This window comes from Humulus lupulus, chromosome 6, assembly GCF_963169125.1.
Source record: "Humulus lupulus chromosome 6, drHumLupu1.1, whole genome shotgun sequence".
NCBI classification, from domain to species: domain Eukaryota; kingdom Viridiplantae; phylum Streptophyta; class Magnoliopsida; order Rosales; family Cannabaceae; genus Humulus; species Humulus lupulus.
The window spans coordinates 219,992,332-220,009,348 of record NC_084798.1 but is presented as its reverse complement, the minus strand read 5'-3'; the positions used below and the strand labels follow the sequence as shown (position 1 = coordinate 220,009,348).

General features: G+C 32.8%; 1 protein-coding gene and 1 long non-coding RNA gene across 2 annotated transcripts; both read right to left on the bottom strand.

Moving 5' to 3' along the window:
- Nucleotides 1–385: 385 nt before the first annotated feature.
- LOC133783423 (uncharacterized) lies at nucleotides 386–994 on the bottom strand. The gene is made up of 3 exons (XR_009870886.1): nucleotides 875–994; nucleotides 627–662; nucleotides 386–550 (listed from the first exon to the last, which is right to left on the bottom strand). It is a non-coding gene; the product is annotated as an uncharacterized LOC133783423 (long non-coding RNA).
- An 8,240-nt stretch (nucleotides 995–9,234) lies between these two features.
- Nucleotides 9,235–15,200, bottom strand: LOC133786124 (subtilisin-like protease SBT5.3). The gene is made up of 11 exons (XM_062225338.1): nucleotides 15,102–15,200; nucleotides 14,687–14,796; nucleotides 14,507–14,604; nucleotides 13,680–13,847; nucleotides 12,883–12,994; nucleotides 10,889–11,441; nucleotides 10,730–10,821; nucleotides 10,394–10,639; nucleotides 10,166–10,280; nucleotides 9,865–10,081; nucleotides 9,235–9,770 (listed from the first exon to the last, which is right to left on the bottom strand). Exons 1-11 carry the CDS (start codon nucleotides 15,198–15,200, stop codon nucleotides 9,235–9,237), a joined length of 2,346 nt encoding a protein of 781 aa, XP_062081322.1.
- Between the last annotated feature and the right edge of the window lie 1,817 nt (nucleotides 15,201–17,017).

The window sequence follows — 17,017 nt, the reverse complement described above, 5'->3', positions numbered from 1 at the left end:
AGACCCTATTGCCCAACATAATGTGTTTAAGTTGTTCCAATTCCAATCCTCGCCACTTAATTTTTTGCTTAGCTTCTTTAGCATATGCATCATACAAGAAGAATAGACAGCATAAGATAGAAATTATAATGAAAATAATATATAACACAATCAAATGGCATATTTTCTCTGCAAGTGTCTGACAAGATAGAAACAAGGTGTTCCATTATAATTATACATGCAGAAAATAATTTCAATTGAATGGCCAATAAAAGAAATTCCCCACTCATATTTTTCCTCAAACTATTCACTATCAGCAGCCCCCAAGCTGTAGCCACATGACTTGAAAGAAATTTCCACTCAAAATAGGTCACATCATAACAGAAATATTATTAGACATAAATATAAATAAAAACTATAGCTAACACAAGCTTGTACTAACTTTGGTACAAATAGAAAACATGAAAAATATTTCAATACATTTACTACTTTATTTTCCATAAACCCATACCAGCTTTTCCGTGTCCTCGTGATCAAGATGTGACAAATATATCAAAGTCTCCCTCATGATCTACAACAATAATAGACCATAGAAATTTGGTTAAGGAAAGTTGCCATAATAAATAAGAGTTCAAGCAATTTTATACCTTAATTCCCTTTATTACATCCTCAAGAGTAATAACCTGTAACAGAGACAAAAAAATAAGTCTGGATTAATAAAAAAAATGTTTTGCAACTGTTAATGAGAACACAAAACAGTAGCACCACCAAATTGCATTATTTAACTTTTTTATTTCTGTATTAGTAATTTATTTCCCTTTTGTAGAATAAATAAAAGAGATCATGTTGGACTTCACATTAATCAATATCTGAAACCAAAGTTAAAAATAATCACCTCAATTAAAGTAAGTCCAAATGGCTCAATGAAGGCTGGATTTATGAAAACACCCTACCAAAACAGAGATACTCAAATCAGGTTGAAAAACATACCTCCTAGATAAAAGAAGTGATAGATTCCAGGGACACACGCACACATCTGATATGTAAATCAGCAGCCATAAGCAGCCAAAAGTAAATCCACCTACAATGAGATTAAAGTGAGATTAACCCCATATTTCAAAAGTGCAAGACTTAGTGAGGTGCCAAGTTTCTATTGCTTCTATGTTGTGCCCAGTCTGTGAGCGGGTGGAGGAATCGTATCAGCACCATTTCTTTGATTGCTGGTTTTCCCAGCAAGTTTGGGCTCTGCTCAAAGGGTGGCTGGGTTCTGGAATTTGGCCTCTTCAGTATGTTGGCTGGAAAGAGTGGTTAGATAGGAAGCCTAAGAGTTTTCTGCACAGCTTTTCTATTGCTGTTTTGGCTGCTGCAGTTTATGGTGTGTGGTTTAATAGGAACTCTTGCATTTTTTCTGTCTGTTCCTATACTCCTTTGTATATAGTGAGGTTGATTAAGCAGGCTGTGAAGTATAGATTGAATGGTAGGCTGAGTCAAAAAGTCCTAAGGCAGAATTGTTCTCTAGCTGCTCTTATTAAATGTCTATAATCTGTTAGCCTTTTGAGTTGGTTTTGAACTGGTTGTATTTGTTTGTTTTGGTGCAATATATTCCTTTTTTCATCAAAAAAATAAATAAAAACTTGACACATGATTTTTAACAACTTCAATTAGTGCCTGAACAAATCAATATATGGGAATGAGCATACATAAGATGCAAAAATAATTATATAAATATGACTCATTGAGATTCATCCATACTTATTAAGATATATAGTAGGGATTTTGATTCCAAAAAAGAACAAACAGTGACTATTTAAGAAAAATGCTCAACCTGAAGCTAAGAACACACATGTATGTATATATAAATCATCCAACTAATCCCCAACAACCCATAAATCATTTACTTGTATTAAAGCTGTTTGTTGAAGTAAGAACTAAATAAATTGATAAGATAAGTATATTTGTTCAAGTAAAACTGAAATAACCCCAAAAAAATCAAACACCAACTCTAATGAATGAAAGCCAAGGAAGAAAGAGCTTACCCCACGGCTCAACAACATTTTCCAATTTCTAAAAACAAAATCTGAAATAGAGTTGAATAGAGAGAAGTTAGGGCAAGAGATTGAAATAAAATAGAAAGATTCAGATTTTACCCAAAATTGCAGAAAAAAAAAAAGATGAGAGACTTGGATTTCTAAGAGAAAAATCTAAAATGACAGAGAGTAATCTATATTCTGTTAAAAAAAACAGTTTCATAGCTTAAGTTGCTATTTATTTTCAAATAAAGGGAAACTAAAAACAAAAAATAATAACTGGTAAAAAAATATAGTGGAATGGTTATATTTACAGCCTCTAGAGACAAAGTATTGACCTGAGTTTCTCCACTGGAAGACAGCCCAAAATCAATTTTGCATACAGAATTAGCTAGCATATATGGAGTTAACAGTGTTCATAGAACAGCAAACAAGTGGCCACAGTACTCTAAATTTCAAACATATGGTTCCAATTCTATGCGAGGCAAAGAATTCAAGATGAAAAAATAAATATAAAAAGTAACAATGAATTTATAATAGCTAATACAATGCCACTGGAATATAACCATATGGAAAACAACTAAATTACTAGAATAATGCTATTGAAAATAACCATGAGGTGTAAACAAACTATTACGTGATGAATTGCAGCTTCTAAAATTCATAGAAATCTTACATATACTAAGGAAAAATTTAGCAATGAAATTAAGGGTTTAAGTTATTTCTCATTCTAGTTCATCTTAAGGGTACTAGTAGTGTCATATATATACGTATATATATTATATATACAGAGAGAAAGAGAGAGATTTACTTACAGTCAAAGGTCAAAGCTCCCCCAAAACAGCAAATAACTGCAGTGAAGCTTTGGGACAACCTTACAGTGAGGACACAGAAAGGTGAAGACAGCCGGACTGTTGAGATTAGCTTACTCTAATTTTTTAACATATTTTAACTTAGAGGTGGATTTAGTTTTAAGATGAAGTTCTTGTAATTTTTAAAACTTAAAGGTGAGTTACATAATCCAACTTTAAGATTATAAAAATTATAAAATAAATAAAAGTAAAATCCAACTTTAAGATCAAACTTGCCCAATAAGAATTTTCTCTAGTAATAATGGTGCCTATATCTCAAACTTAAACACAGAGTTCTCTGATATGACATGAACATTAACAGAATCAGAAGAAAGGGCAATTAAGTATTAACAAGTAAAACATTTTATTAAAAAGAAAGCCAAAAAATAAATTCATATAAGATAGCATCTTCTTTTCAATAAATAATAAGCAAAACATGCTGGTACTGGAAAACAGACTCAGACTTTAGACACTCAGAAATTTGTATCGGAGAAATACCAAATTAAACAAGGATATGAGCATTTATGTCCAGTACAGAACTCAGTTAATTGGCATCATCTGGTTTGGGACAAACTGACTATAACGTGACATAGATTTCTGGTTTGATAGATTTCTGGTTTGGTATGTCACCAATTTTTTTTAATGAATAAATTAATAATGTTAACATGGGTGTGCATACAAAAATAAACATAATCAGATGACAATATATCTTCTTATACAGATTTTCTAGCCACTTTACATTGAGAACGAATTCAAGGGAGTGTAAGCATAATGAAATACCCATGAGCAACCTCAATATTCAAATCCCAAACCCCAAATCATATCTGACTTTCACATAGACACGGAAACAACTTGAATCTACAAACCCCAAATCGTATCTGATTTTGGGATGTAGAATTTGGATTAGACTACTAAAGTATTGTAACACCCTGTAAATAATTAAAAAATAATGTACAAACTTGCAAAACAACCAATTTCCCCAAGAATTTTCTTGATAAACAAAAGGAAATATAGAGATGGAAGATTGAGACCTGATGGAAGATAGACCAGTCGAGCCATGTCGTAGACCCACCGCCGCAAGCACCGTCACACCCACGAGCGAGCCACGCCATAGACCCACGAGTCGAGCCTCCTTGTCATACGACCCAAGTTGTGGCCCCCATCACCTTGTTACACACATGCAACAAACAGAGAGAAGGAAAGAAGGATTGAACGAGAGAGTAGCTAAGAGAGAAAGATAGAACGAGAGAGAGTTACTGAGTGTGAGAGAGGAGGCGTAAAGGGTTATTAGGATTTAACCTTAGAGATTAGGGTAAGGGATGAGTTGGAGATTAGAGAGAGTTACTGAGTTGGAGATTAGGAAGCTCCACTCTGGAGCGTGACTTCGTGAGGTGGAGAAAGAGCTCTACTCTGGAGCATGTCTTCGTGAGGCAGAGATGAGTTGAGAAGACTTCGTGAGGCGGAGAGACGAGACGAGGCTGAGAGACGGAGACTTCATGAGGCTTCGTGAGGCTGAGAGATGCTGAGAGACGGAGACTTCGTGAGGCTGAGAGAGGGAGACTTCGTGAGGCTGAGAGACGGAGACGAGAGTGTAGATTTAGGGATTAAAATTTGGGACTCAAAAAAAAAATTTCATTTGGCGCCCGAGGTTTATTCATATGGCGCCAAAATAATCTGTGTGTTTTTAATCACCCACCATTAATAGCATTTCTAAATATATGCTATTTTTTAATGTAATATATACTAAAAATTGTTGTAGTGTTTCTTACTTTGTTACTCTGCTTGAACAAACACTCTTCTGACTTAAGCATCGGAGAGTTTTCTTACAGGTAGCCCTCAAATGCGTTGTTCATCTCGAAGATTCAAGATTCCAATAAGAGAAGTGAGGCAAAGTGACTAGAGAAGAAAGATCAATTTCCAAGATTACCCCAACGAAAAATTTCAACATAAAAAATTGGCACCGTTTGTGGGAAATTCACAATAAAGTTTCGAGAAACAATCACCAACAACTCCAACCTGGTAACTATGCGACTTGAAGAAGGACAAGAAGTCATGGCTCCAAAAATAAACACTGTCCTGACATTGACTAACACGCCTGACATCAACGAATAGTTGGATTGGATGTGCAAGCTAATGGAAGCGTCACAACAACATTCTGAAGAAGTAAATCAAAGCTTAAAATAAACCCAAGAAAAGATGGAAGTCGAACTAGTGAATCTTCGAAAAGAAAACGCAGAATTGAAGAACTAAATTCCTCCTCCAGCAATAGCGCCAGCACCTGTCTAAGTTCTAGAAAATGATGACAATGATCTTGATCTAAATGAGCTTCCTTACGATCATGCCACCAGTGAATGTATTCACGTGAGAGTGCAACATGTTTGACAAGTCGAGCTTAATGTCGCTGCAAATTAGGATCATTGCCAACAAGGTTGTCAACGACAACATCAAGATTGTGATACTACACGCCATTAAACGTCTCCAACTGAAAGTGCCGAGAATGAAGATAGAAATGCTTTCAAGAATCATGAGCAGTACAAAGATTACACCCACCAGGGAAACCCACTCCCGGAAGGTTGGAAAAAAGGGATGATGAAAGAAGTCTTGCAAAAGTTCTCAAAAGGGAGGTCCTCCTATTAGATGGACATCGCAAATCTAGTTATAAGGAGAGCTGACAAGACTCCATTTACAGACTAGATCGTGCAAGAGCCAAAGCCCAAAGACTTCGTCATACCAACACTGTCGGTCGGCCTTCAACGAGAAAGGTGATCCCTTGGATCATATCTTTCAATTTCAACGAAAAATGTCCCTAAAATTCAATAATGAGGCCATTCACTACAAGGTCTTTTCCACTACGTTCCCTAGTCATGCGCTTTCATGGTTCAGAAAACTATAGCCAATGTTTTATCAATGGCTTTGGCGATTTTAGAAAGCAGTCTTGCAACTATACAACGTCGACTGAGAAACACCTAATTAAAACTATGGGAGATCTATATCACATTGAGAAAGGTGAGAATGAACATCCAAAAGCATACCTTCAACCTATTATCGATTTAGTACAGAAAATTGACACTGTCATCGCTGCCAATTTGTTCATCAAAAGCATGTGCAAGTTGATATGCTGTTGTACGAGAACCTCACTATGACCCCACCATACAACCTCAATGACATGCAAATCAGAGTTGGAGGAGTCTTTCGCGTCCTAGAAGCATGAGAACACGCACAGAAGAAGCTGGCAGTGATTTCAGTCCTATCTGTCAATAACCCTTCTCCACCAATCGAAAAGGACAAGTGGAAGTCAACCAATTTTATCCAATAAAAGGACTCCAAAAGATCCAAGAACGGAGACGGACCGCCGCGCTATTCAGATTTTGAGTTCAACACTCCTAAAAAAAAATCTATAAAGAAAATAAAGATCGCCAAATTTGGCGGACCCCATTCAAAATTTAGTCCCCAACTAACAGAAGAGACAAAAAGTATATATTGCATCTTTTATAAAGATCACGGCCACACAATAGTCGTGTGTAAAAGTTTGTACAGACAGATCCAAAAACTCATGCAAAATGGGCGACTAACTCAATACGTTAAAGTAGCCTCTGTTACCAATCCACCTCTGCCAGTTACCCCAATAACCATTCGAACCGCTGCACCCATACCGCTTGCAGAACACCTATTAATCATCAGCAACCACTAAAGCAAGTTCCCACGATTCATAGAATACTCAAGCCAGCTCTTGAAGATGAACGTAAAGCCATGTAAAAATCTTATGTGTTAATTTAAATTTTGCACATTTTATTACTGTTTTGATAATCTGATCAGACAACTCTCAAAGCTGCTCCCGTAGATTCACAATTTGCACAAACAATTTAAAGTCACTTCCACAGATATTTAAGTTGTGTTTGTTTAATGACTTAGTAATTGTATAAATTGGAATTTCATTTGGTGTTAGAGCTGGTTACTAAACTCTTAGTGCGATCTTGTGATATTCCATTTGTCTTGTACCGTGTCATATGAATTTCTTTGTAGAAGGGGGTTCAGGTTCCATAACCCATCCTCCATTACAGAATGACTATAACTATCTCTACTGGAAAGTAGGGATGAAGGCTTTTATAAAATTTCAAGACGAAAAGTCTGTAGATCAATCTTAACTTGCTGGTCTTAACTTGTTGAAATAGATGTTGCGTTTGATAGAACAAAGATAAAATCTGAACTTGAATTGACTGATGTGGAAGATAAATTTTCAAGTTGTAATATATAATAAAACTTTGCATGCTATTTTTAATTTTGTTAGTGAAGGATACACAATGTTGATTTCATCTTGTGAGTCGACCAAACAGGGTTGACAAATTCTTCAAATTCAATTTGAAGGAACTACGGATGTCAAGTGCTCCAGGCTTGTAATGCTAACCACATGATTTGAAAATCTCAGAATTACTGAAAATGAAACTGAAACTCTCTCACTGAATTTTATGGGAGATAGTTTGATATTGCTAACGAATATTTGGCTTTGGGTAAAAAGTTAATTGGATAACATCACTCTTGTTAGGAAAATTGTTAGATTTTTTCCTGACATGTTTCAAACAAAACTCACTATAATTGAGGAGGCAAAAGATCTAGAAACCATTAAAGTAAAAGAATTGATGGGCTCTCTCTGAACGTTTGAACTTAACCAACAAATCTTACAAAAGGAGAAACTAAGTGCCCAAAAAGAAATATCCATTGCATTGAAAGTTTCCAAAGAAAAAGAGGTAAATTCAGATGATGAAGGGGATGATGAAATCGCCTTGTTAATAAAAAAAATAAAAAAATACATGAAAAAGATAACTAACTAGAAGACCATGTTTAAACCTTAAAAAAGTAATAATTTTTCTAAATCATTTTGATTCTAGTAAAAGGTGTGTGTAATGCAGGGAGTGTGATGATTTTGGTCATATTCAATTTAAGGGTGCCAATACTTTAAAGAAAAATAAGACACTTACAAGTGTGAGATAGTTGTTAAAAAATGATGAAATTAAGTGATTGTCAAAAGACCTTGAGCTTATGGAAAAAATGGTAAAAATACTTAAATCTGGATCCACTATTTTTGAAGTTATTCAAAACACAGTTAAAATAAACAATGTTGGATTAAGATCTAGTGGAACAAATCCTAAAGGTAAAGCAAAAGATATTAAAAATGGAAAAATTGCCTTGGTTTCCTAAACTGGGAAATCTATGCTATCAACACAAGTTCATGAGGAATCAACTTCACAATTTGTCCTAACTCTTGCCAGAAATGGTGGAACTTTTGTAGTAGCTTTGGAAATTGTTGCACCAGAAATGGAATTTGTTCCAATAACATCTGAACGAACAAAATGAGAAATTCCAGAAATCATCTTTGACCCTATTCAGAAGAAACCCTCCACCAGAGTAAAAAAGAATCGTATTTCTAACTTAATTCTAGGTAATATTGAGGAAAGTATGGTCACCGAAATAAAGTATGTCAATCTTGTTCAATTTGAGTGTTTCACCTCCAATCTTGAGTCAAAAATTGTGAAAGAGGCCTTGAATGATGAATATTGGATTAAAGCAATGAAAGAAGAGTTAGAACAATTCACTAGAAATAATGTATATAGTCTTGTACCTAGGCCTAATCATACTAATGTCATAGTTACCAAATGGATTTTTAAAAACAAATCTGATGAGTTTGGTATAATTGATGGAAACGTGGCTAGGTAGGTTGGTGGCTCAGGGATACACTCAAGTAGAGGGGGTAGATTTTGATGAAACATTTGCACCTATAGCCAGACGTGAATCAATTAGGTTGATTTGGTTGTTGCCTATGTTATCGTTTATACCAAATGGATGTTAAATCCGCCTTTTTAATAAAGAAGTTTTGTGGAACAACCTAAGGATTTGAAGAACCCTACTTCCTTGATCATGTTTTAAGGTTGAAAAAGGCTCTGTATTGATTGAAACAAACTCCTTAAGCTTGGTATGAAAGATTAACTTAGTTCTTGGTGTTAAGTAGGTGTAGAAAAGGCGGTGTAGATAAAACATTGTTCATAAAAAAATGTAAGTTATGACATTATTATTGCTCAAATTTATGTTAATGATATTGTGTTTGCTCAAAATTATGTTATTGCTCAAAATGTTGTCACGTCATCTCAATTGGAGATGAGAAGGATTGGATATATTCCCAAAGACTACTTGAATAAAACTTAAATAAAGAAGTAATTAACAATGATGATCTAACTTTTTTATTACTGAAAGAACTTTTCAGTCTTCAATAATATTACATAAAACGAAAATGACAAAAAAAACATGTATTATAAATATAAATACCCTTGAATCTAATCAAAACATTGTACATGATATTAAGTTATACTACTTTATTATATCTTCTAGTACTTGACTACTATAGGACTCCGGACATAGTGTTTCCCATCTGACCATTTAAGTTGTCCAAACACATAGTTTTCAGTCTTCTTGGCAACCTTTGGCTTCAAAATAATCTCAAACTTCTTTTCCTCACCAATTTTGCCAAAAGTCAAGCTGGTAGGTTTAACATAAATAGAAACTCCAATTGGGGCCCTTACATATGCCTTGTAAGTGCCTGGAGCACCAACATTCTTAATTATTCTAGTAACTATCACAGACGGTGAACTAAGATTGGTAATCACAATCGAAGGGTAGTTGAAGTTGGCCATATTGAATGAGGTGGGGCATTTATATGGCTTCTTGGTAAATGTTTTCAGCATTGTTTCATCATAGCCGTGAGCGCATAAAAAGTTTAAATAATCATCAATAGTTGTGTCATAGACAAGTCCAGGGTCCATTGCTCGATTTGGTTGGATATGGCCTGAACCATATTGAAAAGGTGTTGCTTTTTTTCTATTCCAGTCCAACAGTGGTCCCTTGTTGCTATCTTGTATTCTAGCTGTAAATAATTATCACTTTAATCAGAGATAAGGAATTTTATTATAAGACAAGTATTTGTGGAATATACATATGTATGTATATGTAAAATTAACCTGTTGTCATGATAGCCGAATGAATGATGGCAGGACTCCAATTTGGGTGAAGGGTTTTGAGAAGACCAACAATCCCTGAAACATGAGGACATGACATTGAAGTTCCTGACATTATGTTAAATGGGACCCGACGTTTATCAAATGGTAGTTGATCACTTGGGCCGAAAGCTTCAGGAAACGCTGCAAGAATATTCACTCCTGGTGCTGTGACATCCGGCTGTAAAGGTAATAATATGGAGAAAGTTATTTAACATATCATTAAACCAAAAAAAATAAAATAAAAAGAGCTTGGAAGGTAGACCTTGAGCAAAGCTGGCTCAATGACATTAGGTCCTCTGGATGAAAATGAAGCCATGATTGGGGATGGCTTTACTTCTACTTCAGTTTTTGCCCGAGTTATGTAAGCTTTAGGGTTTCTGAAGTAGTCTCAAAAGTATCATGATGAGTTAAAGTGAAGCTAAAAATATTATATCTTGTTGTAAAAAAAAAAAGATAAAGAAAAGAAACATATAAGGAAATAAGTCACTACCTAGTACTGTTGAGATACTCGTATACAAATTTTCCTTGAGTGCCATTGAGATGAGATGAAGGAAGAAGATGAGGATCGGGATCATTGTCATTAAGCAAGATATCATTAATTAGAACCACTCCTACAGCACCCGCAATAAAAGCTTGGTGACCCTTTTCAAGGGGTGAACTTCCATCCCCAACATAACAAATCAAGATCTTCCCCTTCACTTTCTTTGGATCAAGGCTTTTCGGCAAACATTTTTGACTGAATAAAATATATATACAACTATTAAATAATAATAATACCAGTATGATTTTTTCCAACAAGATTATTGTTAATATTATTTATACTTACGCAGATAAAGGATCTACTTTAGCAGCTTTTGACCCGCTGATCAACGGATAAAATTTTTTAGATGGCAAGCAACTTGAGGAAAGGCTTGATCCCTACCATACGAAACTTTTATTACAAAACATGAAATCAAACTTTGATAGACTTATAAATTATTTTTACCTTAAGTTGCTTCTTGTTTCCAAGAGTTACATAACTATTGAAGTCACGGTCGATTGTACTAGCTGCCACAGTTAATAACCACGGTGACACTTTACTCACAGTCTCAGGATCAGGTCCATTGTTGCCAGCTGAGACAACCACAACAATATTCTTCATAATAGCATGAAAACCCCCAATTGAAATTGCGTCCTCAAAAAATTCTTGAGGTTGACCACCAAGAGAGATGGAAAGCACGTCAACACCATCACTTATTGCCTCATCAAATCCTGCCATAATGTCAGCATCAACGCACGGTATGTCATTGATTGGAGTCCAACAAACTTTGTAAGCGGCGACGCGGGCTTTGGGAGAGCCACCCTTTGCAGTGCCGTTTGCATTGCCAAATATATTTGCACCAGGGACAAAGCTTCCCCCAGCTGTGGAAAGAGTATGAGTCCCATGCCCATTATAGTCATCCCGACTAGTGAAAAAGTTTTTGTTGAGTGTAGAGGCGTTGACGGTCTTTAGATATGCAAGATAACCTTTATTAAAGTACTTTGCTCCTATCAGCTTCCTAACAAATGGAAAATTGAGTATTAGACTATGGTGTCCCACATGGAATAAGTGTAAGAATATTGAACCATTAATAAGAACATGTGTAACTCCACTAATCACCAATTGGTTTTTAGATGGAGCTTCATGATTCTTGTCATGGTATCAATAGTCAATTCCTTAGCGGGCATTCGATCTACACCGATCCAAAGAGTGAGCCAAGTCGCATGAGATCCGCATAGTGCGAAAAAACACTTGAGATCCAAAAAAAAAAAAAAGTAAGCTAAAAAAAATGGGTCACTTGTGATCATATTAGACTATGGTGTTCCACATGGAATAAGTGTAAGAATATTGATGGAGTCTCATGATTTTTGTAATGAAGAAAATAGTAATTTTTTAATACTATAAATGAATAAAGGCATTTGGTTACATTTTTTGCTTATTACAATAGTAAGGAATATATGGATGAGAATGTTACAATTTGTTACTAGCATGCACTATACATAAATTTCACATGAATAAAATATTACACATCTATACAATTATACATACATATTAAGTTATCAAAACTTTATCTCATGTTTGATACAAAAGAAAAAAAGTTAATTGTATAGAATTTAAAAAAGAGTAAATGGTGGCTAAAATACGTTTTCAAAATATTGTACTTTTATACCTAACCGTTTTTTTGGCGGTAAATAATATACTCAATGTCTTCAAAATGTTGCACTTTTATACCTAAACTTTTTTTCCCGGTAAATATACTCCATGTTCTTAAAATGTTGCACTTTTATACTCTTATTTTTTTTATTTTGATAAATAATAAGAAAGTGGCGAAAAAATATAGGATTTTAATTATTTTTTAAATTTTAAATTAAACAATAATAAATATTTTATTAAAATGATTTAAAATAATTAAAAACTTATATATTTTCATCAATTTAACATAAGATTTTGAAAGAAAAGAAGTAAAGCAAAAATGTAAGTTGTAATTATTTTGATTAATTTTAAGAATCTTATTTCTTTTATTATTTTGAAAGTGAAAATAATTTAAAATTTTAAAAATAACTAAAATCCTATATTTTTCTTTTACTTTCTTATTATTTGTCAAAATAATTAAAAAAGTAAGTATAAAATTGCAACATTTTAAAAATATTGGATATATTTACTGCAAAAAAAAAAGTTTAGATATAAAAGTGCAACATTTGAAGATATTGAATATATTTACCGCAAAGAAATGAGTATAAAAGTACAATATTTTAAAAATATTAGATATTTTAGTCGTCATTTTGTGAATTTTGTGAAATTAGAACACAATTTTCTTCTGCTGAAATTTTCTATATATAATAAAGTTTAATAAATGCTCTCATGTAGTGTATAGATTTTATACCCTAGGACAGAAAACAAACTCCATGTGAAAAACATTGTTAGTAATAATAACAGAAAGTGGAGATAAAAGGACCAACCTATTACAATGGATTTTATCATCAATGACTGGTTGACAACTTCCACGCCACTTTGATGGAATAGGCCCAATCCCTTCGTACTCACTAAAGCTTTTTGATTCAGGCCAAACACCTATAAACAAACTCTCACCCCTCTTAAAAATAAAAGGAATATTTTTTCTTAAATACATAATTTTTTAGTTTTTTTTTATCAAGAAGGAAATGAGCTTCATTAATCAACCAACCAATACACCTAAACAAGGCAATAACCCCACAAAAACCGTGCAAACAGAGGCAATAAAAACAACCCGCCCAAACTAATTACATTGTAATCTTGTCTATAAATCTCTGTTACTAGAAAGTTAATTTTTTATTGTTCTTAATTTTTTTTAAAAAAATATTTACTCAAATTTTTAAAAATACAATTTTCAAAATTTCATATAATTATAAAAACATGGTCTTAAGAAAAAAAACTTAAAAACCACTCACTGCATCATACTAAAATAAACTTAAAACAAAATACAAAAATACATTATTTACCAGAACAACTAAACATAAAAATGAAAAAATTTACTCAAAATCGTAAACTTGATATAAAAAATATTTAACCATAAAAATGTAATATTTTAACAAAATTAAGTATTTTCTGTAAAAATTTAAAAATAAAAATGAAAACTATAATTTTATTAGGGACCAATTATGCCATTATTATAGTATAAGAACAAAATAAAGTATAGTTATAATTAAGATAATATATTTTTGTCTTGCTAATATATATACATATATAAAGAGAATAGACGAGTAAGCGAAATATATACCACCGTCCAAATTTCCAATAATTACATCTTCACCAAAGCGTGCTTTGGTCCAAATAGATTGAGAAGCAACGACTTCGTCATTTCCTTCCAATCTAAGAAATTCCCATGAACGAGTCGTGTGCAATTTCACTCCTTTGCTCAAGAAAATTGATACCACATCTGGATGCTCTGTATTAATTATTATTATTATATATAATTAAACCAATTGTATATTAAAAAAAAAAAACAATTGTTTGAAATATTTAAAAATAGAACACGTGAACATTTGACCCGCCAAACCTGCAAACCCGCCCGATCCGTAATCCGAAAACTTTTTTTTTTTTTTTTTGGGAAAACCCTTTGGATTTGGATTAAATCCGACCCGAACCCGAAAAAATTCAGGTCGGGTTCGGGATTGAAATTTGTTAAAACTCGAGTTCGGGTTCAAACCCGAAATCCAAAAAAAAATGGTATTTTTGAAAAAAAGTGTAAAAAAATAGTATTTTTGCAAAATTTGGCTTTTCGGCCCAAAACCCAATTGGCCCAGCCCAACCCAAAATTCAAAAAAAAAATTATATTTAAAAAATGGTATTCTTGAAAAAAAGTGTAAAAAAATGATATTTTTGCAAAATTTGGCTTTTCAGCCCAAAACACAGATGGCCCAGTCCAACCCGAATCAAACCCGAAACCGAACCCGAATAAAACCCGAAAATTTCGGATCGGTTTTGGTACCATTTTTCTCAACCCGAAACCCGTAAAAACCGAACTCGAAACCCGAAAATCCAACTCATTTGTACCCCTACGTAATATGTTGTATGCTGCATGAAAAGAAAAGACAAATGACTTACTTTGAATTTCTGCAGCTTCTGCCTCATCAAGAATTGCAGCAAATCCATTAATATATTTATTATACGAGTAAAAGATGGCATCTTTGGCTTTTTCCTCACTGCACAAGAAAATTAAAGAATTATATTTTCATTTTATGAGGAAAATAAAAAGAGAAAAGATGTATGAGATATGATTATTACCTTCCTAAGTATGATCCAAGAAGGTTGTAATGAGAATTTGTGGCCCTTTCAAGATCATCTGAGGAAGGGTTCAGACCATGCGAATGTGTTCCCATGTACACAATATATGGCTGCATGCATACACATATTGTAACATAAATCTTCAGATTGATTGAATAGAAGAGAGAAAAATATAACAGATTTAATATATTTACATGGAACGACTACAACGCATCTTTTTTTTTGTAACACTGGTGTATCCTTTTTCTATTTTCGGCATCTGGATAGCTATAATACACACATTCATATAAATTATTTTGGGATTATAACTATTCAGGTGCCGAAATAGAAAAAGGATGCACATGTGTTGCAAAAAAAAAGGGATGCGTTGTAGTCGCTCCCTATATATATATGCATATATGAATTATATTCTTGCCTTTTTAATGGCTTCCACGTCCGGTGATTGAAGCAAAATGAAAATAAAAAATATTGAAAGAAGAGAAGAAGAAACAGCACTACTACAATGTGGTGCCATATTATTCCTTTGAAGGAGAGCTATGGAATTGTAGAGAAGGCTTTGGTTTCAACTCTATTTATAGACAAAGCAATTAACTACATCTATAGACTTTCCATTATAACTATAGTACATCAATAATTTAATTTTGTGGAATTAATATTTACTGATCCAGTACTTTCTTTTGGATAGTGGGACATGGAATACTAGGCCTAGGGAAAAGTACCAAGGTAAAACTACAGAAAATATTCTTGTGCCAAAAATATGACTTTGAAGATATGTGATATATATTTGAAATGTGATGAGAATCCAAACACTGAAAAGATATATAGCTTGAATTTTAGTGTCTCAAGTGATAAAGAAAAATTAATATGGATCATTACACATATTTTTTTTATTTATTTATTATTCATCTTATTATAAGTATATTTTTTAAACTGGCATTAAATTTTATTTTCTAACTATAGGAAAGTTTAATTAATGTCAGTTAAATAATATATATATATATATATACATATAAGAAGGATATTTTTTATTGACAAAAATAAAAGGGGGACAAATTTTAATTTGTGTGCTGTATTTTTGTAGCACATATATATTTATAAGTGTAGGGTTTTAGATAAAGTGATGATGTGCGATGCATTTTGATTTTTTGACAGGACTCAATTAACGTTAAATAATAGAATTAAAGTAATTATTTATTAGATTCCTTGTCACTTTAATTTGAGATATGGGTCCAAGACTCTTTGTTCACCTAAACTGTTTATAATTGAATCAATTAAATTGATTGATATGGAATAATTGTACCATAATGTTTAAAAAGTATGTTAATTGCTTTCATTTTTCTTCATCATCTAAAGTATGTAGTGTCGGTTAAAACTTAAGATATACACAAGCCTAAAATGAAAAAATTGTTTATATCGTTACTAAAATATTTGTGGCTAGAAGTAAATCAGTTATAAAAGTTACAACTTATTATAACTAAAACTAGGCATTAGTAATAAATTGTGAAATTTTTTTAGTCAGTGTTAGCATGATTTAAGCAAGTTTGATCTTAACATTTAAGTCATGACAAAAATACTCCGACAATCAAGTTATTAACTATTAAATACACACTATTAACTGCAATTATTAGTCAGGAATTTGTTGTAGAAGATTGAAAGTTCAAATATATTTAACTAACAACTTTTTTAAAATCTATAGCTTTTGTTTAAATTATTAAGTGTTTTATTTTTTAATTACACAATCAATCCATAAGGTTATGTGGAAAATTGTTGATAAATGTATTTCACAGTAATTAATCATTTCTTTTTCGAAACCTAGCTAATATATATAAATATTTATATTTATATAATTCCATTCCTAATTGTCGCGTAAAGTAATATATATTACAAGATCTTGAAGCAGAAGAAAAGTACATTAATTCAACTTTATACATATATATACTTCATGTCTTATATACTTTATGTTAGGGGTGCACATGTGTTGGATTTTCGGGTTTAGGGTTTATCTGGTTTGGATTTTACGGGTTTCGGGTTGAGAAAAATGGTACCGAAACCGATCCAAAATTTTTGGATTTTGTGTTTCGGGTTTTACTCAGGTTTGGGTTTGATTCGGGTTGGGCTGGGCCATTTGTGTTTTGGGCTTAAAAGCCAAATTTTGCAAAAATACTATTTTTTTACACTTTTTTTCAAAACTATCATTTTTTTTAGATTTCGGGTTTGATTTTGGGTTGGGCTAGGGCTAATGGGTTTTGGGCCGAAAAGTCGAATTCTGCAAAAATACTATTTTTTACACTTTTTTTCAAAAATACTATTTTTTTTTTCAGATTTCCGGTT